This window comes from Phoenix dactylifera, chromosome 3 (genome assembly GCF_009389715.1).
Source record: "Phoenix dactylifera cultivar Barhee BC4 chromosome 3, palm_55x_up_171113_PBpolish2nd_filt_p, whole genome shotgun sequence".
NCBI classification, from domain to species: Eukaryota; Viridiplantae; Streptophyta; class Magnoliopsida; order Arecales; family Arecaceae; genus Phoenix; species Phoenix dactylifera.
Genome location: NC_052394.1, coordinates 16,540,345 through 16,563,398, shown reverse-complemented (window position 1 = coordinate 16,563,398; position 23,054 = coordinate 16,540,345). Strand labels below are relative to the sequence as shown.

General features: G+C 38.5%; 2 protein-coding genes across 4 annotated transcripts in view; both read left to right on the top strand.

Moving 5' to 3' along the window:
* The first annotated feature begins 5,612 nt into the window (after positions 1-5,612).
* LOC103718629 (acyl-CoA-binding domain-containing protein 6) overlaps positions 5,613-23,054 on the top strand; it is a 30,219-nt gene continuing 12,777 nt past the window's right edge. Inside the window, exons 1-11 of one of the 3 annotated variants that reach the window (XM_039124765.1) lie at positions 5,613-5,982; positions 9,537-9,607; positions 14,973-15,036; positions 15,112-15,183; positions 19,197-19,400; positions 19,495-19,572; positions 19,898-20,008; positions 20,125-20,191; positions 20,300-20,361; positions 20,880-21,019; positions 22,887-23,013. In XM_039124765.1, the coding sequence (XP_038980693.1) occupies positions 5,980-5,982; positions 9,537-9,607; positions 14,973-15,036; positions 15,112-15,183; positions 19,197-19,400; positions 19,495-19,572; positions 19,898-20,008; positions 20,125-20,191; positions 20,300-20,361; positions 20,880-21,019; positions 22,887-23,013 (999 nt within the window). In that variant the 5' untranslated portion in view covers positions 5,613-5,979. Of the gene's footprint in view, positions 5,983-8,572; positions 9,017-9,536; positions 9,608-13,186; positions 13,485-14,972; positions 15,037-15,111; positions 15,184-19,196; positions 19,401-19,494; positions 19,573-19,897; positions 20,009-20,124; positions 20,192-20,299; positions 20,362-20,879; positions 21,020-22,886; positions 23,014-23,054 lie in introns of those variants that run through there. The other 2 variants (XM_039124764.1, XM_039124766.1) reach the window with 2 other exon arrangements.
* LOC120110269 (zinc finger BED domain-containing protein DAYSLEEPER-like) lies at positions 6,560-8,232 on the top strand. Its single transcript, XM_039124767.1, has 3 exons — positions 6,560-7,711; positions 7,820-7,903; positions 7,992-8,232. The coding sequence occupies exons 1-3, from the start codon at positions 7,096-7,098 to the stop codon at positions 8,003-8,005; spliced, it is 714 nt and encodes a 237-aa protein (XP_038980695.1). The 5' UTR covers positions 6,560-7,095; the 3' UTR covers positions 8,006-8,232.

The following is a 23,054-nucleotide window of genomic DNA, read 5'->3' as shown; positions in this document are numbered from 1 at the left end:
GAAAGGTGATCATTTTGTGCATGCATCATGCCAAAATTTTTAGAATTTAATAATGATTGATAGGTAATAAGGTTCTACGTGGTGGCTGGTGGCCTTATGCCTACCCGCACCCTAGGACCGTCGCGGCGGCCCGCCGGGAATGGGGCGGGGGTCGTGACAAAGCTTGGTATCAGAGCAAAGGTTAAACAAGAGTCCTGTCAGAGCAATAGGGTGAGTTAGGATTAAGTATAGGATTATACTATGGAGCATAAGGTTTTTCTGTATGTTAATTTATGAGTCATTTACAATTCAGTAAAATATATTATGACTCAGTGTGTAACGACTGCCCTCTCTTTTTAACTCTTTTAGAGACATATAAAGAATACCTCCAAGGAGAGGATCTGCTCGTCCTGGAAGGAGGATGGAGCCAGATATAGCATTGGATGCGGGTTCCACACATATCGAGCCCCAAAGAGAAAAATCTCCTCCTGCAGACAGGCGGAGAGTTGATGATCAAGGGGAGGTAGGAAATAGAGATGCATTGATGGAACAGTTACTGGCGAAGAATCAGGCTCTGAGAGAGCAGATTGCTCGGGGAAAACCTCCTGCCCCGTCAGTAGTATCCATCTCACCTCCTGTACGTGTGCCAAGAAGTTTGGCCAGGCGAGCTCTAGATGATGAGGGGATTACTGTACAGGAATTTCTGAGGCTCAGAACCCCAGAGTTTAAGGGGGAAGAAGGTGAAGATCCTCAGAGATTTCTGGAGGAGACTGAAAAGATGATACGGAGACTGTCCTGTTCTGATGCAAGGGCAATAGAACTTGTAGGGCTCACAATGAAAGAAGATGCCTGGGGCTGGTACCAGAGGCACGTGGAGGACAGATTGTACAGTAGGAATCCTCCAACCTGGGAAGAGTTCAGGCAAGCAGTGATAGATGAGTTTTTGTCTCCGGCTGAGAGGCAGAATCGGGCTCTTCAGTTTGAGAGGCTGAAGCAGATGCCCGGAATGAGCGTATCTGAGTACGCTCGTGAGTTCACTAGATTGGGGAAGTATGCTCCTTACATCATCCCCACTGAAGCTGCCAGGATAGAAAGGTTCAGACGAGGTCTGATTTCCCCGCTTTATAATGCGGTGTTGGCAGTAGAGGTCTCCACCTTGTCTAGGCTGATAGATAAAGCAAAACAGTGGGAGACCAGAAACAAAGAGGAAAGAGCTGAAAGAGAACAAAGAAAAATGAGTGTGGGGAAGGAGCAAAGCAGTAGAGGTAGATCTCTCGGAGGGCCCGACGGAGCAGTCTGTACGCTCAACTCCACCTGCCCCACGTAAGAGGAAATGGAGGGAAAGAGGTCAATCACAAGATACTTTTCTACCATCAGTACCTCGTCCTCCGGTCACTATGGCCAGAACTGAATCCAAGTTTCAATCATGGCCAGTGTGTGGCATATGTGGGAAGCAGCACCCTGGCAGATGCAGAATGGGTCAGGGAGTGTGCTACAGATGTGGACAGCCGGGTCATTTTGTCAGAGAATGCCCGCAGGGTGCCACCCAGCAATTTGTGCCCTTGGAATCCTATCCTTCTGTGCAGATGGACAGGCCTAGTAGTAGGGGGCCTGTAGGCAGAGGTAGAGGTCAAGCACAAACATCACAGCAGAGTGCTGGACCATCTCAACTGTCAGCTCCAGTAGGCAGAGGACAAGGAAGGGTGTTCACGGTAAATCCACAGGAGGCACATGCATCGAATGCAGTTATGACAGGTACACTCCTCATTGATAAGATTAAAGCTAGAGTGTTATTTGATTCTGGAGCTACCCATTCATTTGTGTACCCTTATTTTGCTAAAAAGTTAGCTAAGGATAAGATATTAATGCATATCCCCTTAGCTATTAGTACACCTGTAGGGGATAGTATAGAAGCGGAGTATGTTTATCCTACCTGTGTGGTAGAGATAGAAGGTAAAACACTCCTAATTTATTTGATTCCCAATACCACACCGAACAGAATATGAAGAGCAGATACACTCACCCCTTTGAGTAATCAGGTAATTTACTCTTTTAAATTCGAGGACGAATTTTATATAAAGAGGGGAGGATGTAATAACCCCAAAATATTTTTTTACATAAAAAGGGATAGAATAGTCCTTTAAAATTGATATAAGGGTAAAATTGGAAGGAATCAAAAGATAATGGCATAGTTGTAGATACGTTGAAGTGGTAAGGGTAAAATTGGAAGGAATCAAAAGTTAATGGCATAACGGTAGATATGTTGAAGTGTTAGGGGCAAAATGGGAATTTAATAATATTAAAAAAGGGGTGAATAGTATCTTGATGTGATTTAATTGGAGGGTTTGAGCTGGCTCACGGGAGTGAAACAGAGAGGAGAGGGGGAGGGTTCTCAGACGACAACAGAGAGAAAAAAAAAAAAGAAGAAGAGGAAAGGAAAGGAAGAAAGAAAGAGGAAGAAAAAGAAGAAAGGAAGAGGAAGGAGATCCCGGTTGCACTTCCAGCTGAAGGGAAAAACGTAGATCTCCTTCCCCTCTACACAAGGACCTCGATTTCCAAAAAGAAAAAGGTAAATATCCGTCCCTATCTAGTCTTTTGATGACATTAGGCTATACAAAGGGTGGATATAGTCTAGAGGGGTCGGATAAGGGTTGTAGAGGCGGTTAAAAGAGGAAGAAACGGATTTTGACAAATTTTTCCGGCACTACGGAAAAACTGTGTCGAAGTCCCAACTTCGGTGAATTATTTAGGGGGTCAAACGACCTTTGATAGCAATGCATGTTACCTCTTTAGAATTCCCTATGAGTGTAGAATGTTAGGTAAAAATTTCATCAAATTTGGAGTCCTGAAAGTGGATCAAACTCGGGATGAAGTAACCGGCTGTCGGTCCGGATTACTGTTCATCCGGGTGAAAAATGGGGGATTTCATGCTATAATAGGGTATTAAGCCTAGATCAAGCTAAAAGGGACCTTGTACTCGTGCAAGGGAGTCCCTAATACACATAAATGATGAGTTAATTAATAGAAAAAGAAAAAGAGAAAGAAAAGAAAAGATTTAGGGAACGGGGGAGTTGAATCAATTAAAGTTCCCTATGTTATAATTGGCACGTAGATTATGACCCTTGATACAGGACTAAATGTATTATAAATGCATGTCACAGTTGGGCAAGAAGCTAGGGAACAAGAGGAAGAAGTTTCCCACTGCCTGCTGTAGATTTTTGGAGGCGTATCAAGGCTGTGCCAGATTGACAGGTGAGTGGGAGTCATGTACTTTGCACCATGAGCATCCTTAATTCATTTTCATAAATGTCGCCAAGTGTGAATTGATTCCACTTGAGCATATTGATTGATATTGTAGTAGATTCCTCTATAATCTTGATTCTCCATGCTTGATTATTCTGTGCATGCATTTGAGGGAACATTGAGAGAAATTACGAGGGGTTGATGAGTAATTAAATTGATTCCGAATTGTGAAATGATTTCTTTTATAAATTGATTTCATTTCCTCTATTTTAAAGACTTGTGAGTCGTAGCTTGATTATACTCCTTTATGAGTAATTAAATTGGATCTGAATTGTGAAATGACTTCTTTTGTAAATTGATTTCATTTCCTCTATTTCAAAGACTTGTAGAGCCCTTCTCATGGTATATTGAGTTGCATTGTACTCCCGTGATTCCTCACTCCCAACCCTGATGTTAGTTATAATTAGGTCGTGGCCGAGTGAGTGGTAGTCTTGATTATGCTCCTTTTTAGTAGAGTATTGGGAGGGTGCATTATGGCATTTATGCATGGCTTGGCAGTATTTGCAGGACACCTATAGTCGATGGGGTTGAACATCGGCCTTTGTGCACATAGTAGCCTTCTGGGTGGGCGGAGCCCAGTCCCTTCCTAGGAGGGACACGGCCCTAGGCGTAGGATCGGCCGGTCCTACGACTTATATTCTGCTTGCCGCCGGGCATAGTAAGACCCCGCGAGGTGCAGTATGGCTTTCCGCGGATGTAGAATTCCCGCGAGGTGCCGTTTAGTATGTAGATGTGAGATGAATTTCTGTTCTGGATACTGGCCGGCATTTACATGATTAGTGTGATGTCTTATCCTACATATGCATGTGACAGTAAGGAGTTGTTGCTGGTTCGCCTGGGGCGTAAAACCCACCTCCCGACAGCTGTCTAGTGATGATTTCAGCATATTGACACCTGATTTGTATGTTCCAGCATTATGATCTGTTGAGCATATTCATGAGTAGTATATATGTTTGCTTGATTATTCCATATATGCTTCAGATGAGTTGATATTGATTGAGGTGATATTGATGATTTATTCCATATTCTCTATGTTGAGTTCATGTTCATGTTGTTATTGATCTTGAGATTTCATCTCGAGCCATGATTATATTCTGTCTCATGTGCATAGTACTCTCTACTCCACTCACTGAGTATTTATATACTCACTCCCCAGTTTGGTGTTTTTGATTGCAGGGCAGGTATTGTATAGAGAGGAGCAGGATTAGTGGTTGCCTGCTAGCTGTGCCGCTCCATAGTATAGTATAATATAATGTAGATAGAGGTTTATACCTTTTGGTGTATTATAAACCTTCTATTGTATATAGTGCATAGTTACAGTCATAGATCCTGTTGTGGATATGGGTTTGACCATGGATGGATTAGGAAGCAGGTATATATATATATGTGTGCAGATGAGTTATATGCCTGAGATGATGTATTGATATATATTGTCCAGGTTCATTGTGTGACAGATTATGTGATTGCTGCTCTGACAGGTAGTGTGTTGTATGTATTGAGATAATCCTGACAGGTCACTATAGGAAAGGTGATCATTTTGTGCATGCATCATGCCAAAATTTTTAGAATTTAATAATGATTGATAGGTAATAAGGTTCTACGTGGTGGCTGGTGGCCTTATGCCTACCCGCACCCTAGGACCGTCGCGGCGGCCCGCCGGGAATGGGGCGGGGGTCGTGACATGGCCCATATGATTTTATGGTTGATATGGTTAGAGAGATGCAAGTTAAATTTAACAAGTATTGGTCTGAGTATAGTTTGATCTTATTTTGTGCTACATTTTTGGATCCCCGTTGCAAGTTAGAGTTAGTTGAATATTGTTATTCTAAACTTTATGGGGAGATTAGTGCAAGGGAGATGGTTCAGAATATTAAGAATACTTTGTATGATTTATTTGAGGAGTATATGCTGCGTTCAACTTCAGTCTTTTCTCCCAAGATTGGAACTTCTAGTGGCAGTGATGTTGGTAACCATGATGCAGATAGTTTTGAAGATTATGAATTATTTTTGAGTAAAAAACAAAAGCATGATCATGGGAAGTCACAATTAGATCTTTACTTGGAGGAGCAAAATCTTGGGCTGCACATCGATTTGGATATTCTAGCATATTGGAGAGATGCCTCAGGTCGTTTTCCCGAGCTTGCATCGATGGCTCGTGATATTTTGGCCATTTCCATATCAACGGTCCCTTCAGAGTCTGCCTTCAGTATGGGTAAAAAGTTGATAAATCCTTGGCGAAACTCACTTTCACCAAAGACAATTCAAGCTATTACATGTTATGAGGATTGGTTGCGAGCAAAGGGCTTCCAGCTATAATTCTCCCTTGACCTGAGATGGGCTCCTGATTTTTTTTTTTTTTTTGCCGGTTGGATGGGGCTTTATTTTTATTATGATAAATGCTACTATCCCAACTTCCAAGTAATGAAGGGATGGTTTGTTCATTGTTGATAGGATAATTCTTATGAACTAAATTTTTTGTATAATTAGTTGTATAATTTTTTGATAGGCTTATGTCAATGGCAAGCGAAAGTTCACCTATTCCTGTGGCGGATAATGAGCATGAGGATTGTTATGTCAAGGATGGTAAAGCAAAATCAAAGGTATGGATGCACATGGTCAAGCTTCCAACTGAAGATAAGGACATATTGAAAGCACAATGCAAGTATTGCAAGGAGATTTTTTCAGCTGCTTCTAAGAATGGTACGTCTCATATATGGCGCCACTTAAAAAGATGTTCTAAACGTTTTCATCATGACATAAGGAATTACACTATTTCAACTGAAACCACAACTTCTGGAAGCACATCTTTGCATTTGAAAAATCCCAAGTTTGATCAGGAAGAAGTTCGTAGAGCTATTTGTATGTTTATTGTTGCTGGTGCACATCCTTTTAGAACTTGTGAGGAACCTGGTTTTAAATATATGGTATCTGTTATGTGTCCTCAATACAAAACCATGAGTAGGCATACTATTAGGAGAGATGCATTGAAATATTACATGGATGAAATGAAGGTTGTGAAGGAGGAGTTAGCACAAGCACCGGGGAGAATCTGTTTGACTTCTGATAATTAGAAAAATGATTACACACAAGATGAATATATTTGCATCACAGCACATTGGATTGACAATAGTTGGAAGTTGCAAAAAAGAATAATTAGATTTGCAGCCTTAACCCCCCCTTTTGATGGGCTTTCTATTGCTGATGAGGTCGCTTTATGCTTGGCTCAATAGAAAATTGATAGTAAGGTTTTTACCTTGACATTGGATAATGCATCTTATAATAATACCATGGCTATTTCTCTCAAGATTCGTCTTCTTGCAAATAAATCTCTCTTGCATGGTGGTGATTTTTTTCAAATTCGTTGTTGCTGCCATATTATAAATCTTATTGTGCAAGCTGGTCTGAATCTCATTGATGGTGTTGTTTGTAAAATTAGAAATGTGGCCAAGCATTTGAAAAATTCAGTTCCAAAGAAGAAGAAGTTTTATGAAATTGCTGAACAAAGTTTTCATTTGAATACCAGAAAAAGATTGCGTTCTGATTGTTGTGTTAGATGGAATTCTACTTTTATAATGCTGGACCGTGCTATTTATTTCAAGGCAGTTTTAGATCACTGGGGACAGCGTGATAGAGAATTTGGAATCTTTGCACTTTCTGAAGAAGAGTGGAAAAAAATAGCTATTCTTTATAAGTTTTTGAAAGTGTTTTATGATGTGACTAATCAGTTTTCTGCTAGTAAGCATCCAACAGCAAATATTTATTTTAGGGGGGTGTGGGAGATTCATAGAAAATTGATAGAGCCCATATGATTTTATGGTTGATATGGTTAGAGAGATGCAAGTTAAATTTAACAAGTATTGGTCTGAGTATAGTTTGATCTTATCTTGTGCTACAGTTTTGGATCCCCGTTGCAAGTTAGAGTTAGTTGAATATTGTTATTCTAAACTTTATGGGGAGATTAGTGCAAGGGAGATGGTTCAGAATATTAAGAATACTTTGTATGATTTATTTGAAGAGTATATGCTGCGTTCAACTTCAGTCTTTTCTCCCAAGATTGGAACTTCTAGTGGCAGTGATGTTGGTAACCATGATGCAGATAGTTTTGAAGATTATGAATTATTTTTGAGTAAAAAACAAAAGCATGATCATGGGAAGTCACAATTAGATCTTTACTTGGAGGAGCAAAATCTTGGGCTGCACATCGATTTGGATATTCTAGCATATTGGAGAGATGCCTCAGGTCGTTTTCCCGAGCTTGCATCGATGGCTCGTGATATTTTGGCCATTTCCATATCAACGGTCCCTTCAGAGTCTGCCTTCAGTATGGGTAAAAAGTTGATAAATCCTTGGCGAAACTCACTTTCACCAAAGACAATTCAAGCTATTACATGTTATGAGGATTGGTTGCGAGCAAAGGGCTTCTCATTAGGTAATTCTTTAAATCTTTGCTTGTTCTTCTATTTTTTTCTTTAATATATATTTGAATAAAAACTAATTTTCTATTGTTTCATATTTATTTGTTTTTACATTTTTTTAGGACAATCGGGTGTCTTGGGAGCTAACATGGAAGAATCTAGTGAGGATGAAGATGACGAGGAAGAGATGGAAGAGGGATTACATGGTTCGGTCATTTAGATATTCTATTAATAACTCTAATAATTATTCATGTTCAATCAACAATTGCTAATGTTTTAATTTTGTGTTTGTAGGTTTTGAGAGTTAGAAGATGCAAGGATGTTCTACAATTTTCTATTATGGAAATAGCTTCAAGAATTATGAACTTTTATGAACTTTTGAATGCACAAAGATGCATGTTTGTTATAATGTTAATGGGACAATGTAATTTGTATTTTGTCTAAGTTTGCAGTTTTTATTGTTAGGTTGTAATTTTCAGCTGGACAACACTATTGGCTTGAAGCTGCAAATTTTTTCTTTTTTAATGTTTGTAGATATATCCAAATTCCAAAGTTTGAAACCACCACCAACACTATCTATTTAAAATAGGCTAGTTATATCCTTAACATTAACCAATTAACCAATTTAGAGAGCCCATTAAGCTGTTGGGCCATTTTTGCCCATTTCTAGATTCCAAAAAAAAAAAAATCGGGCCTGTCGGGCCGGGCCTAGGACCAGATTTATAAGGTTGGGTCGGGCCTGGATAAAAATTTAAGCCCGACAGTCGGGCCGGGTCTGGACACAGCCATCGGGCCTAATTTCTGCTGTAGAGCCCGGCCCGAGCCCGGCCCGGCCCGGGTTCTCTACGCCTCGCCCCGTTTCGATCCCGGATTCGGGCGAGTCACCGAGCGCCAGGTCTTTTACAACCCCACGCAACGCTCGCGAAGAAAGAAAGCGAGAAGAAGAGCTCCAGATCTAAAGAAAAAGGAAAGAGGGCGAGAGCGAGATAAGATAGAAGAAGATCCCGCGATCTCAAGAAAAGGAGTAGAGGGCGAGAGAGGCCTTCGCTCGACGTCTGGCTCTATAAATACGTGTTCTCGGTTTCGGTTTTTTTCTTCTCGGCCTCGTGGCGTCGTACGAGATCTTGCCGCCGGCTCTCGATCTCCTCGTCGGAGGGATGGCGATGGCGAGGGGGAGCTCCGGCCCTGCGTACCCCGAGAGGTTCTACGCCGCCGCCGCCTACGCCGGATTTGGCGGATCCTCCAACTCCTCCTCCACTGGTGCGATCTCCAAGTTCCGGAATGATGTTGCTCTCTTGCTCTACGCGCTCTACCAGCAAGTAAGAGAGCGGATTCTTACCCATTTTTCTGGGATTTTTTTCGTTGATCTGGGGGTCTTTTTTGAGAGTTTGATGTTTTCTAGGTTTCGATTTGTTCGTGGGGTTGAGATCTGTGTATAGTTTTATTTATCCGCGTCTATAATTTTGTTTTTCGATTTTTCGGTATATATATATATATATATATATATATATATATATATATATATATATATATATATATATATATATATATATATATATATATATATATATATATATATATATATATATATTTGTTGAATATCATTTTCGTATTGGAATGGTGGTAGATCTGGGAAGGGGGGGGGGTCGTCCGTGGATCAGTCTTGCAATATTGAGTGAATCGAGGGGCTATTGGAAATGAGATAGATACGCTGATGTTTCTTTTTGTTTTTTGTCTCATTTCGATCTGTGATGTTTGAGGTGAAGTGCATGTGATTGTACAATTAGCTTCAAAAATGTTATAGTTTATGATCAACATTGCGTTTTTTCTTGGTTGCAGGCAACAGTAGGGCCTTGCAATATTCCAAAACCCAGGGCATGGAATCCTGTGGAGAACAGCAAATGGATGAGGTTGGTGTCATTCAATGGCCGTTTCTGCCAGACCTGATAGGAAGTAAAAGTTGTCATGCTAGCATTCTGTTTGAATTTTGAAGAAAAATGGAAGACTTGACAAAAATTATCAACCTCATCAACTTGGGGAAAATCTAAAGCTACGGACGTTGGGGATGTAATATATACTCGTCACTGTCTAGAAATGCTACTTGAACTAGTTGAACGTTTGATTCTACCTACCGAAGAAGCATGAAATTCCTCTCATTTCTTATGTTATGCTAGGATTAGGGGAGATTAGGGCCTTTTCTTCTACTTTCTTTATGGATATTTGCCCATGTTCTCTTTGATGCTACAATTGCTTTTGCCAAATTAAACATGCTACATAGCAGATAAAGGCTAAAACATTTTGAAAAAAAATCATGAAAATGCCAAAATCACGATGATTAATCAAGCATTATTTAAAGAGTGATAACTACAATTTGACGTACTTAAGGAATCTTTATCAAGATGAAGTATGTTCGGTTATTAGTTTTGTTAGATGAGATGGCTTTTGAAAAACAAGGAGGTAAAAAAAAGAGAGAGCAATTATGGACACAGTGAATTTTGAGGTGTCTGTTATTAGGTCATATATAAAATGACAAACTGTGATACTTTTAGTGGGCGAGAGAGATGGTTTGGGACATTACGCCTCTGCTTAAGGCCTAAAGCTTTCACCTTATTGACCACTACAGAAAGGATCTTATATTTAGATAACATCTAGCCGAGAGTGAACAATGTGGATAGCATTTATTGTTAGTGTGAGGACAAAAATGTGGCAATCTCTTTATCTTCTTCACTATGATATGATGCATAAGTTGTTTTTGGCTGTATGTACGGTACTTTAAGTTGGCAACATGTGCAGTAACAGCCTTCTTAGTTGCAATATAAATGTGTTACAATTAGAAATATTCATACTACAAACAACAAAATCGTCTGTTACCTGTTTTGTATGTTCTCAGGGGGGAGTACGTGAAAATTAATAGAAAAGAGTGTCTAATGGATGCAAGTTGTGGGGCATTATTATAACTACTGTTTTTTGTAGTTGATCGATGTAAACTTTCAGTTGCAACCCCATTTGATTGAACATTTTCTAGTGTTTTCAATCTCTTATCCATTTGCTACATCGCTTTTTTACATTGGGTGCCAACTATTTGTCTATTAACTTTGTAGTTATGAGGTGACTATCCACTTTGATTTCTTGTGTTTTATGATCTTTCTTAATAATACAATTCAAATGTCTACTAAACCTTAAAATTATTTTTTATTAGTGTAGCAAAAGAAGAAATATACATTTTTAAAGGTTTTGGTAGAAAAACCGATTCTATAATAAAAATATTTTTGTGTATCTAGACAAAGAAATTTATAATTAAGGCAGGCTATAGTGAAGAATCAAGATGAATGGTGTAGGCGATTGTCTAGATTGATCAAGATCAAGTCATAAATATTGGAATGGCAGAATGATTAAGATCATAATTTGCATGGATTGAAATAAGCCATTCTTTTAATGAAATTCTTCCAAAATTTTAATGTCAAATTTGGAAGGGTGAGCTAATAGTGAAGTTGATGGAGGAGCAAAGAGCAATGAAGCACAAAGAAAAGAGTCTATCGCCACCACAAGGCTATATATAGCGTGTTTGATAAAAACAAACATCATCTGGTTATTAAAAGGTGTTTGTACACTACCTTGAATATATAAGCTCAATTATCCTTCTAGGTAGGATATTTTTATGATGCAAAGAATTAGATTTTGACAATTGATTGCAAGAATATAAAAATTAGTCTCTTGTACACTGGAGCATTTGTTAGGCTGGGTCATAGTCCATCATCAACCAACGAGAGGTCTTTCCAATCTAACTTCGGGCCTAAGATTTAAAGCTTAAGCTTGGCTTGAGCTCGACCTAACCCCACTTGGCTAAACCTCCACCCTCCATCACCTCCCCCCTAGCCTCATCCACCCCTTTTCTCCTCTTTAGGCCTAATCCCCTCACTAATCCCGTGCCTAATCCAAGCCCTCAAGTTCGTACCTAGTCATATTTTAGATTGCGAGAAGTACTTTAATAGAACATAGAGAGGAGAATCCCTAATCCTCATAGAGGTTCCTCTATGTTGTCATCTCTAGAGGATTCACAATCCCAATTACTCTTTTCTAAAGCTGGTTTAAGGAGATACTTTTCAAGGATGAGAGAGAGGCATGCCAAGAGGTCCAAGATTGCTAATCAGCATGCAGCTGTGGCATTCCAGCTGCAAGTTGACTAGAAAGAGGAGAGGAGGTACTAAAGAAGAGAGAAGTGAGAGGGTTAAAGGGATTTGGTGTAGATAACTTGTCTCTCCTAGATTAGTTGCGTTCAAGAAGTGGAGTCATAGTATTGATAAAGTTTATGTGCCAATTTTATAAAATACTATGTAAAATTAGGGGTGGCAATTGGGTCGGGTCGAACCAAATATGAGTCGGGTTGGATCTAGGTTAGGTCAAAAATTTGTAAACTTGAACCCCTCAACATGTCAAAAATCCAAACCCACACTTGATCATTTTATTAAATTGGTAACTTAACTTGACCTATAATGGGTTGAATCAAGTTAAACGAGTTAAGCATTGTCATCCCTGCATAAAATGCATGGTCAGGTTGGGTCAAGCTAGACCTTTTCATTGTTGATTGAGAACTGCTTGGCTCAAGTCTTGATGACACCTAGAGATTCGATGTTAGGTGAGCTGATTGGGCCGAAATCGCTTCTCTGTGTTTATCCAAAGATTTAAATCTTGAGATATGGTATCATATGACTCCTTAGTCATTATATTATGTAGTATAGTGTCTATTGTACTGATTCATTTCACCAGCTAGTGCCAAAACAAAAAAGGGTGTAAAAATACATTAGAGCTTGGTACCGAGTAGATTTGGGCTTGTAAGAAGTCTGTATAGGCTGGTACGGGTCAACGTACCCATGATTCAATCACGATGGGATCCTAAATATAAACTTCTAGCTGATAGGGTACCAAACAATATGGGCCAATATTTGTCTCAAGGATGACCAAACCATCCTGAACCGTTTGGTTCGGTGCATACAGAACTGAACTAGTTGGTTATCGAGATTGAACAAGCTTTTGATTCGTTTTGAGTTCGGGCTTTATATAACCCTCTTGCTTGTCTCTCACTAGGGCTATGGTTTCGTTGTTGTCACGACATCAACGTGAATAATGGTGCTGATAGACTAGTACGTGTCCTCTTTCAATCTTTCTCTCGCCCTCTCCATTCTCCCTCTATTGCTCACCTCTCTCCTCTCTCTCTTGCCCTCTCCATTCGAGGAAGCCCTTTGCTCTCTCTCTCTCTCACTCGCATCTCGCTAGGGCTGGGGATTCGTCGTTGCCATCACCGCCAACGATGACGATGACAGACCAATACACATCCCTCTTTACTCTCTCAATCTCTGTCTCGCCCTACCCATTCTCTCTTTTTCATCTTTCTTGTTTTCCTCTCTCTCCTCTCTCTCTCATCCTCTCCGTTCAAGAAGCCCTCCGCTCTTTCTTGCTTGCCTCCCTTTCCTTCTCCCTCTCCCCTCTCCCTATCCCTCCCCTAGTTCCGGCACATCTTGGGGTGGTACATTACTTAGTGGTACCATACCGAACCAATTGCCGATCGGCAAGATGCACGATTTGGCAAACCCTGATTTGAATCCTATAGCCAGCGTGGTGCTGAGTAGCAAAGGACTTGTAAGAGGTCTATATAGGCTGGTATGGTCAATTTAACCATGATTCAATCTTGATGGGGTGGCCGGGATGGTACAGAGCAATATGAATCCTACTGCCAGCCCAAATGGGCTAGGCATGTTCGATAGCATGGGTTAGGCCAAGTTTGCTAAGGTGTAGTCTCTCTACAAACTCAAAAATTTTTGTGTTTACTTTTGAGAAGTTGAGTACCATGACATGATTGCTAATTTTATGCATTTGAGGCTTTCTAATAAAATTTATAATTCTAAAAGCTAATAATCATATAAATCATATGAAGTAGACCTTCCATTTGAGTAATCCCACGATCTGTATGTGAACACTTATCTAGATAATGTGACTCTCTCTAGACCTATTCCAAGGATGAAATTTACATTGGGCATTTGATCTGGATTATAAGATGCTATGATCTCAATTGTGGGTTGTAAGATTTTGACCACACTGATTTGAGAAAGTGGACCTAGTAAGAGTGACATTGAAATATGGTTTCACGTCCATGACTGAGCCTTAAAGTATGGAATCAAACAGGTTTTGATACTCTTTAAATACTTATGATGCTTAGAGTTAGAGTTGTGATCTAGGTGACTTAAGGTATTGCCAGCTGATGTTCTCCAGAAGTTTATTGTTGGAGAATCTTGTCAATATTTGATTTCAAAACAATGTTTTGGACCTTTGGTTGCTGCTTGCCTGGCTGAAAAGAGAGGCTCTCTAGTTTTTCTCCTTGTGAACTGATATTCAAAGTATGATCACATTCACTATTTTGAGCCGATCTGTGGTGGTCTCTGGCCTGCCAACTTGTTGTACATGAAATAAATTACTCATTTATCTGCTTCATAGTGCCTACTTTTGGGTGCAATTTAGTCTTCTTCAAATTTCTTGTTCTTAGTCAACTGAATTTCAGAGTATTGTGACCTTTGACTTGACACTGAGAGTATTATCTTTAGTCCTGATTCTCTGTTGAAATCAATAAGCTCTTGGAGAATGTTTGGTGGTCTTTATTTTTGTGAAGGTATATATTTTGGGCATGATGGAACATGTGGTGGTCCATTCTTGAATCTTAGGGCTATGATTAGCAAGAGCATCACACAACAATATGGCTAATGGGTTCAAATTATGCAATTTGATCAGTGGAAGAGAATTTTTCTTACTATTACTATTTTTTATATTATAAAATTCTTTCTGTTACAATGCCTCTGCGTTCATTGATTCTGAAGAGTCTCTGGTTAAAATAGACTATTTAAAGATTAGCTATCTAGAAATTTGGTGTTCTATCAGGCACTTAATCAAAGTTTTCCACATCCTGTTTCATGATTCCTTTTTTTGCAAAAAACCATGAGAATTACTATATTGTTCGGTTGCATAAGATAGATTGTTTGGCATGATCTTTTTCACCTTATTGAACCATGTTCAGCAATTTTGGATGAATATTTCGAATGAGTATGTACATATGAAGGTTCAGTTTAATTAATTTAATAGGAAACTGTTTTCTGATGATATGATCATATAGTCGAATTTTAATTACATTTTGCAGCATGAACTGCTATCTCTCTTCCCTCTCCCTCCTCTCCCTCTCATCTTTTGATTATATGGAGTATTTAAAACTGATTTTATTCATCTTTTCAGTTGGCATGGGCTCGGAAACATGTCTTCAGCAGAGGCAATGCGTCTTTTTGTGAAAATTTTGGAGGTACATTTGGAGACTTAATATTGTTGAAAATGTATATATGGGTCAAATAACTGTTCACTGTAACATCCTTGACAGGAGGAGGATCCTGCTTGGTATTCAAAGGTCCCTGAATTTACTGTGGAGCCTATTGTAGATGTTGAGATGCATGTAAGTATACTGAGGCTGAAACTAATTTGGCTAGGTCATAGTTTGTTTGTTATGTTAGTAGGAGGTCTTTGTTTGTTCATTCTTAGTTTCATTGAATTACCTTTTTTTTTTCTCTCCCCTAGAAAAACTGAAGTTGTCATCTTTTTTGGCTGCCAGATGGAAAGAGGATTGGTTAATATACCTTCTTTTATGTGCTAATAAATTAAAATGCATATCGAATAAGGAAATCAAAAAATTGATTATGATTGAACAGAATCTGGTTGCAGTAGTTATTCATTTATTCAATAAGATGTGCTCTTCATAAAAGCTATTTTATACATCTTCATATCTTTAAATTTTTTTTTTCCTTGAATTCATGATTTCTGGAAACTGTTCAGTGAATTTCTCTTTTTTTTTTTGTTTTTTGATCAATGGTTCAGTACTTACTCTGTTCTTTTAGCCTGTTAACCTAGGGATCTCAATATTTTAACCAACATATATGTTATTGTTTAGCATTCCTACTGGCGGTGGTATCAATCCCTTTTCTTGTAAAAATGTATGAGCTAAGTTTTTGTTTTCCATGAACCAGTTATTGCAGCCCTTTGGATGGCAAATATTCTTTAACTATGTGAACATGTCTCTCCTAGTATCGTTTAGGCAAGTGCTAGAGTAGCAATGCCAACTCTGCATGGTTGTAAATAACCCATATATTATTGATAAAAGCACATGAAGTAACATAAATGAAACTGACAGACAGGTTCTATTGAAGATAGTCCATGCATTATTTCATACAGAAGATCGGAGGGATGATAGGGTGATAATGATGGAAACACACATGCTGTAATTTACTAATATATAATAAAACTCTGGGTTGTACTACTATGTTGAACCTCCATCTTTCTCAAACTCAAGTTGCAGTATATCCTTTATGGGAAAATTATAGCGCAAGAATGGTAGCATATTAATAGAAGTATAAGGAGACTAGATAAAAAGTGGCCAAGGTACTTTTTTTTGAAAAGGATAAGCTTGAAATATGATGCTTGAGGTCACAATTGCTGTCAATACAAACAATTAATTATTAAAAGCTTGAAATATCCAGAACCACCAATAAGGTAGGAGAATATGGAACCTTAGATGGTACTGGGAGGGGCTGCATCTAAAAAATGTGGTGATAATAGAAGGTGACATGATATGAAGATATGCTATAATTTAAAGTAATGCAGTCAAGACTTTAAACATCCCTCGGACACTGGACAAATGATCAAATTACCTTCAAAAAAGCTAATAAATGACAGTTGGATACTACAGGTTGCAAGCTGAGGTAATTGGCAAAGTAGATTGGTAAGAAGTACAGGTTGATGCTATATGGAATGGGTACTTGAAGGAAGCAAATCTAGAATGGTAATTTGCATGCAAACAATGTAGATGAGATGAACCTCCGATATGGCCACACATACTTTAAATCAGGACCTGAGCCAAAGGCAGGGTGTTTTGCTTAACTGGGGCCGGGCATTGATGCTTGTCTTATATAGTCTTGTTCTGGGTTAAGCTAGGAGTTGAGCAGTCTTCAAGTTCAACAAGGAAGTCGGAAGAACTCAATCAAGGGGGGAAAGTCATTTAATCTAAGATTCAAGGGTGGAAATCAATCAAAGCCATCTAAGGCAGATACCGGTGTTTGCTCAGTGCCTTTTCCAAGTCTTGTTTCCGAGCTATGATCTGTTGAGTCTGCTGAGCCAAGACCTGACCTGCTAAGCTAGGCCTTCCTTTGCTCTATCTGTTTCTTCTTACTCTCTTATGAGTTCTTCTCCTTATGATCTAACCTACTCGCACTCCTTATTTAAATACATGATGTTGCTTGCCCACTTCATCTCTCAATCACCATAGGTGGAATATGATTATAAGGACATACTTTTGCAATGATGAAACATACTTGGAGCCTACCAAGATATCGGCCATTAACACGGGAGAAGCTTGAGGCTGATCTTCAAGCTCCACTGGTATCATAGACAATGAATATAGATTTTTGGCATGGATCCTTTTAGCGCATGTTTGATGAGTGACAAATAATAATGCTTAAGATCTTAAGTATCTCTTGTTCGTGAGCCATAATCAGTGGAGCAAGGTCTTCATATCTGAAAACTTGAAAGAATAGCAGTGGCACCATGTAAAAGTAATGAGATGTCTTGAAACAAGAGTAGCTTGAATGTTTAGTGAAAATGCTAAATAGTGGACTCATCAAGACATCTAATGATGCACCAAGGAAAGGCCAAGACATAACTAAAGAATCACATTTGGATCAAGGACATGTAGCAGATAGTAAACTTCATCTGTTGGACCATGGTAAGGATCATTACAGTCATGTACTGAAATTTGAAACATGAATTAAAAGGATGTGGCTTTCCTTGGATGGTGGATTGATGGGATAATGCTATTTTGTTGATAATGTCACATGCATAGAGCACAATCCACAAGATCTCCTCATGCCATGACTGTAGCCCTACTAATTCTTGTTGGAGTGGCTGTAACGAGAAGCAGAAGAAGCAGAACAGGTGGACAGTGCCCTCTTGTTTCCACAAAATTTATAATATAGGAATTTTGACATGGTGATGTGGAATAAGTTGGAATATTATAATGAATGCTGTAGACAGGTTAACGAGTTTAAGGAAGCCTGATTCGATGGCAAAGATTTACTGACTAATTGGAAGACAGAGTGTCTCTTAGCTGGATAGTGGGTCCATGTTAGTCCTGAAGGCTAGATGATGATGACTAAAATTAACAAAGCCCTCGAACTTTAGTTTGGACTTTGGATGGTACCTCCTCTTGCCCTCTAAGCAAGAGGTTGAGGGTTTGATTCCAGGTGGCAACACCCCCTTTTTGACCCCCGGTTAGTAAATTCCTTGTTCTGCGGGCAGTGGCTTGGTCTATCTAGGGGCCTAGCCTGCAGCCTGGGGGGGCAGGGCAGGTATAGGGAAGTTGGTGGGGATTAGCCCGACCTGGTCTCACAAAAAAAAGCCACTCTTAAGTAATGTTATCAAACTTGTAGATAGTCAAAGAATTTCAGTACACGCTAAAATATTCAGTTCAACGAAAGAGCATACAAGCTAGCAGTATAGTTTATCTACATATACATAGAACATAGTGAGTGTCCAAATAAGTTCATGTATTAGTAACTTAAGGAAGAAGTGAAGATGTTGGCATTAAGTGAAAGGGAGTACAAGCATGGTATGCTATATCGGTCGGTACCGGACGTACCATATCTGTACCGATGGGTATCGGTATCAGTATGCCAATGTCGGTACGTCTGGCGTACCGCATACCGTACCGTACCGACACTCAGTACGCCTATACTAGTGCGGCACTGGTACGGGGTTCGGTACCGGTACGACAAACCTTGAGTACAATTAAATTCAAGCAGGGTTTGTGCAGCTTGAAGGGTACCAAATTAGCTTTAAACTCTCTAAGATCAGGAGCTTAAGGAAAGAGCAATTGACTAACGGGATGAATTGATGGGATTTGAGGCCAACAAACACCAAAATGAGGCTCAGATGGATGCGAAATAATGCTAAGACCAATTATCCACCATTTTGCTCTGTAATATTACAGGGTTTAATTGGGTCTATGTTGTGTTGATTGATCCAGGCACAATCAATGATATTTTGAACCTTGCTATGCACTGCCCTGAACCTTATCATAATTCGGTTTTTCTTTATATCAATCTTTCTCCTGATGTCAATAGCTGAAATATTATGGGAATGGCTGCTAGATGCAGACAAGAATTCTGCTAGTAAGCACGCACAAGTTGTTGGTGGGACTTAAATGGCAATTCTTGCATGCATTTTGCAAGCATTACTTTATATTCAGTGACCTGTATTAATATAGGGCTGGCTCAATGGCACAAGAATATTCTTGCCAAGTAAAACTCTCCCTTAACTATCAAATATCCACTTATGGTTAATTATACTGTTTGTTCTCTTAAATTATAATGCATATATTGATTAAGCCCTCATTGTTATTCTGTTTTCGTTTTCTTGCAGAAGCCAAAGGTGGAGCCAGCAACTCAGTCGGCCATCCCTAATGGAAATTCTTTTCCAGAGCCTAAAACTATTTCGCCAGAAAATGGAAGTGTGCTGGAGACTCAGGATAAGGATGTCGTAATGGAGGGTCTTGGTTCAATCAGTATTTATGATCAATGGATTGCACCTTCAATATCTGGGCAACGCCCAAAGCCCCGCTACGTGGTCCTGTACTCATTATCTGATTTGATGTTTATTTATAGGACAGAGTTATTCTTCTGTTGTTAAATACTAAATAGTATCTGCCATCTGTGCACAGCATGGGGCAGCTGTGGTGCAAGACAAGATGTATGTTTTTGGTGGAAATCACAACGGTCGTTACCTTAATGACCTTCAGGTATGTCTATCAGTGATAATAACCTTATAATTTTACTTAGAACGAAGTAACATGTGTTTAGGATTGGTTAAGTGCTTCTGAATGGCAAAATATCTTTTGGAGGTTGCAGGCTGATGATAATTAAGCTCCACACAGTATAGGTTATTTGTGATATCTTTGCAAATTTCTTTTGGAAATTCCTTGTATTGATTACCAGAGATCAATTTTTAGAAAGTGATGATTGTAAAATTTTACTTTCCCACAATGCAGTGTTCTTTTTTCTGATCAGTATCATCTAAACTGATTTATTCTAAGAGGCCTTCCTTATATCTTGTTTAAATGAAAGGTTCTAGATTTGAAAAGTTTGACATGGTCGAAGATAGAGGCTAAAGCACAAACAGGATCTCCAGAATCACCAACCGTGGTGCCAGTAACTCCTTGTGCTGGCCATTCTCTGGTAATCTTGAAAAGATTTCCTACTATAGTACTTTGTTGCTGGGAACTGTTTAATGGCACATATGCTCAGTAATACATTACAGCTGTCATCACTTCCACAATCCCATTTTATTGCAGATTACATGGGGAAACAAAATTTTATCTATTGCTGGGCACGCCAAAGATCTTTCTGAGACTATTACAGGTTCAAGTCATTTCATTTTTTCATATTCTCTGCTGGTATTTTTTCTTTTTCAGAAAAGGGGAAGATCGATGCTCGTTGTAGTGACCATGTTTTTGATTTTTATGCTAGTGAAGGAATTTGATCCGCAGACTTGTATGTGGTCGAACTTGAAGACTTATGGGAAGCCGCCGGTAATCTTATCTATGCCTGAGAACATCATGTAGAATGTCATGTTTATCATCTTAAAGTCATGACAATATGTGTTTCATTTTCTTTTTAGTATCCTGCATGTTTGTCCAAACTGAACTACTTAATGATTTTATTAAATTTAGCATTTTTAAAAAGTAGACAGCCTAAATTGATTTCAAGCATCATGGAGACAGATATTTCTGCTATGAGATATGCGAACACGATCATTTCTTTTTTTAAAATGACTTTTATGTTAGGCATCCAACAGCTGTGTGCCTTGAAAACTGTTCTTGTTTGTTGTATGTTGTTTGACTATATCTTACATAAATATCAAAATTAGTTACATAGAAGGCAATTGATAGGAAAACAATGCATCACCATGCAACCTTCTTTAGTATCCACAATCGATGATGTTTTACAAAATTTTGATGCTTCCCTGTTTGTATTGGAATCCAAAAATCTCAAAACTAAATTGCTATTGATTATTTTTATTATAATTTATTTATATACTTTTTTGTAGATTTCCCGTGGAGGTCAATCAGTGACCCTTGTTGGAACCACTTTAGTCATGTTTGGTGGTGAAGATGCAAAGAGATCTCTTCTAAATGACTTGCACATTCTTGACTTGGAAACAATGACTTGGGATGATATTGATGCTATGTAAGGATACAATATTTTATTGCATATGAATATATTTTTTTTGGCACGTTGCTTTCATGATAATTATAGAAGACTTGCTTTCAATTGGTAATTGAATGAGACATGCAGAAAATGATGCATGTTGGTTGAAGGTGCATATGAGTCACTACATTACAACTTTAAAGACAATGAATATCCCTACCAAAAAAACAGGGCCATGGCTATCATGCTTTGTCATTTTTGCATGTCTTTAAATAAGAATGCACTTCACTTTTTCTCTTTTTAGTTTTCAGACTTAAGTATTTCTACATATGGAGTATTATCTTCCTGTCGATAATGCCCATTATTAGATAAGGAAAGAAGAAAAGAAAATTTTAAAGATGTACATAATTACGGTCCTAAACAGCCACTCATCATGTATTATCCCATCTATTGGGTATTCGCTTTATTTCATTTTCTTGCATGGCTATTAAGAGATGCATCCTCCTCATGCAAGCTTTTTTTTGAAATCCTTCCTGCAAGTTTCTTTTCAGTTTTTTAGGCGCTTTCCTCTTATCTAATTATTCTGTACAAATCTAAACCCCACCTTTTTCAGATTTCTTTTGGTCTTCATCGCAAACAGTCATAGTGCCTCAGACAAATCTGTATTACATGATTCTATTTAGATCCAAGTCATAGGCTTTCTCTTTTGTTCTTCTCAAACTTATAATTCTTGATGACTTCGATCCCCTCAGCATTACTAATTGGTGGGTTGTGAATTATTAAAACTTATACATTCTCACCTATGTCGAACAGCTTTGCGCTAGATTGTATGTATTGCCTAATATATATTAACATCATTACTATTATATTAGAAAGTTTTTCATTTGTAACTAGGGATCCTCATGACTTTTTCAAGAACATCTAATATTCCATTTATATTCCCACCGAAATTGCGTTAACACTCCATAACGTTAAACACCAATTACCCTCGTCAATTAACACTCGATCACCTAATGACAAAGGTTTCATATGATATATTAGCGGTAATAATACCAGTCAAATGCAAAAGAAGAGTTCAAAACTATTCCTTGGTGTGAGCTTACTGCAATAAGATACTAATTGGTTTCACCATGGTGTCCCATCGGTTACATCTTATACGTGTCTGGTAATCTGAACATAACCATTTTGCATGCTCTCTTCCTAAATGGATCCAAAGATTTTTTGGAGCACCTAATCATATACTTTCTTCTAGTTGATAATGTACATTGTGTTGTTATCTTGTAAACTTTTCATCTGTTGCCATGATCACACGATACTATTGATTGTTGACTCTATCAACATAGGCGAAATTAATTCATTGGACCAGTTTTGCTTTCCTCCATCTTTCTCTAAAATTGTATTGATGGTTGACCTTATCAACATGAACCAAATTGGTTCACCTGGATCAATTTTATTTTAATCTCCTGACTTTATAATTTTTTTTTAGCAAATTGGAGATATACTGCTCTTCTCATGATGATTGATAATCAAAGAGTGTATTGCTAGACAAGAGGGTTTGACATACCTCCTCTTGGCAGTGTATGAGATCATGTGAGTTGTAATAATAGTTTGAGATAAGACGGTCTCAATAGTAATTGCACAAGCAGCAAATTCTTCGTTAAAGTTTGCTTGAGCATGTACCTAACATTACATGTTAAAAAAAGGCAATTGAACTTGACTCTATGATTACGTAAGTCTTAAACTCTTACAATATTGTTAAACTGGAATCTCAGACTCTTTGGAACATGAGGGCGCCTTGTGTCATTTGAACAGTTTATTGGTGGCAACATAAAACTGGTTACGAATATAATTATAGCAAATATTTACACTGATGAACTGTATACTTTTTCTCCATTATTGTTTTCAGAGGCACTCCTCCTTCTCCAAGGTCAGACCATGCTGCTGCTTGCCATGCAGAGCGGTATCTTTTAATTTTTGGTGGGGGGTCTCATGCTACATGTTTCAATGATCTGCATGTCCTTGACCTGCAGACAGTAAGATCTACTCTCTGTTTTAAACATATTAGAACATAAGC

Coding starts and splice junctions, on each gene's coding strand:
- LOC120110269 (XM_039124767.1), top strand. CDS start 7,096: ATGGTTGATATGGTTAGAGAGATGCAAGTTAAATTTAACAAGTATTGG. Junction 7,712..7,819: donor AGCAAAGGGCTTCTCATTAG/GTAATTCTTTAA, acceptor ACATTTTTTTAG/GACAATCGGGTGTCTTGGGA.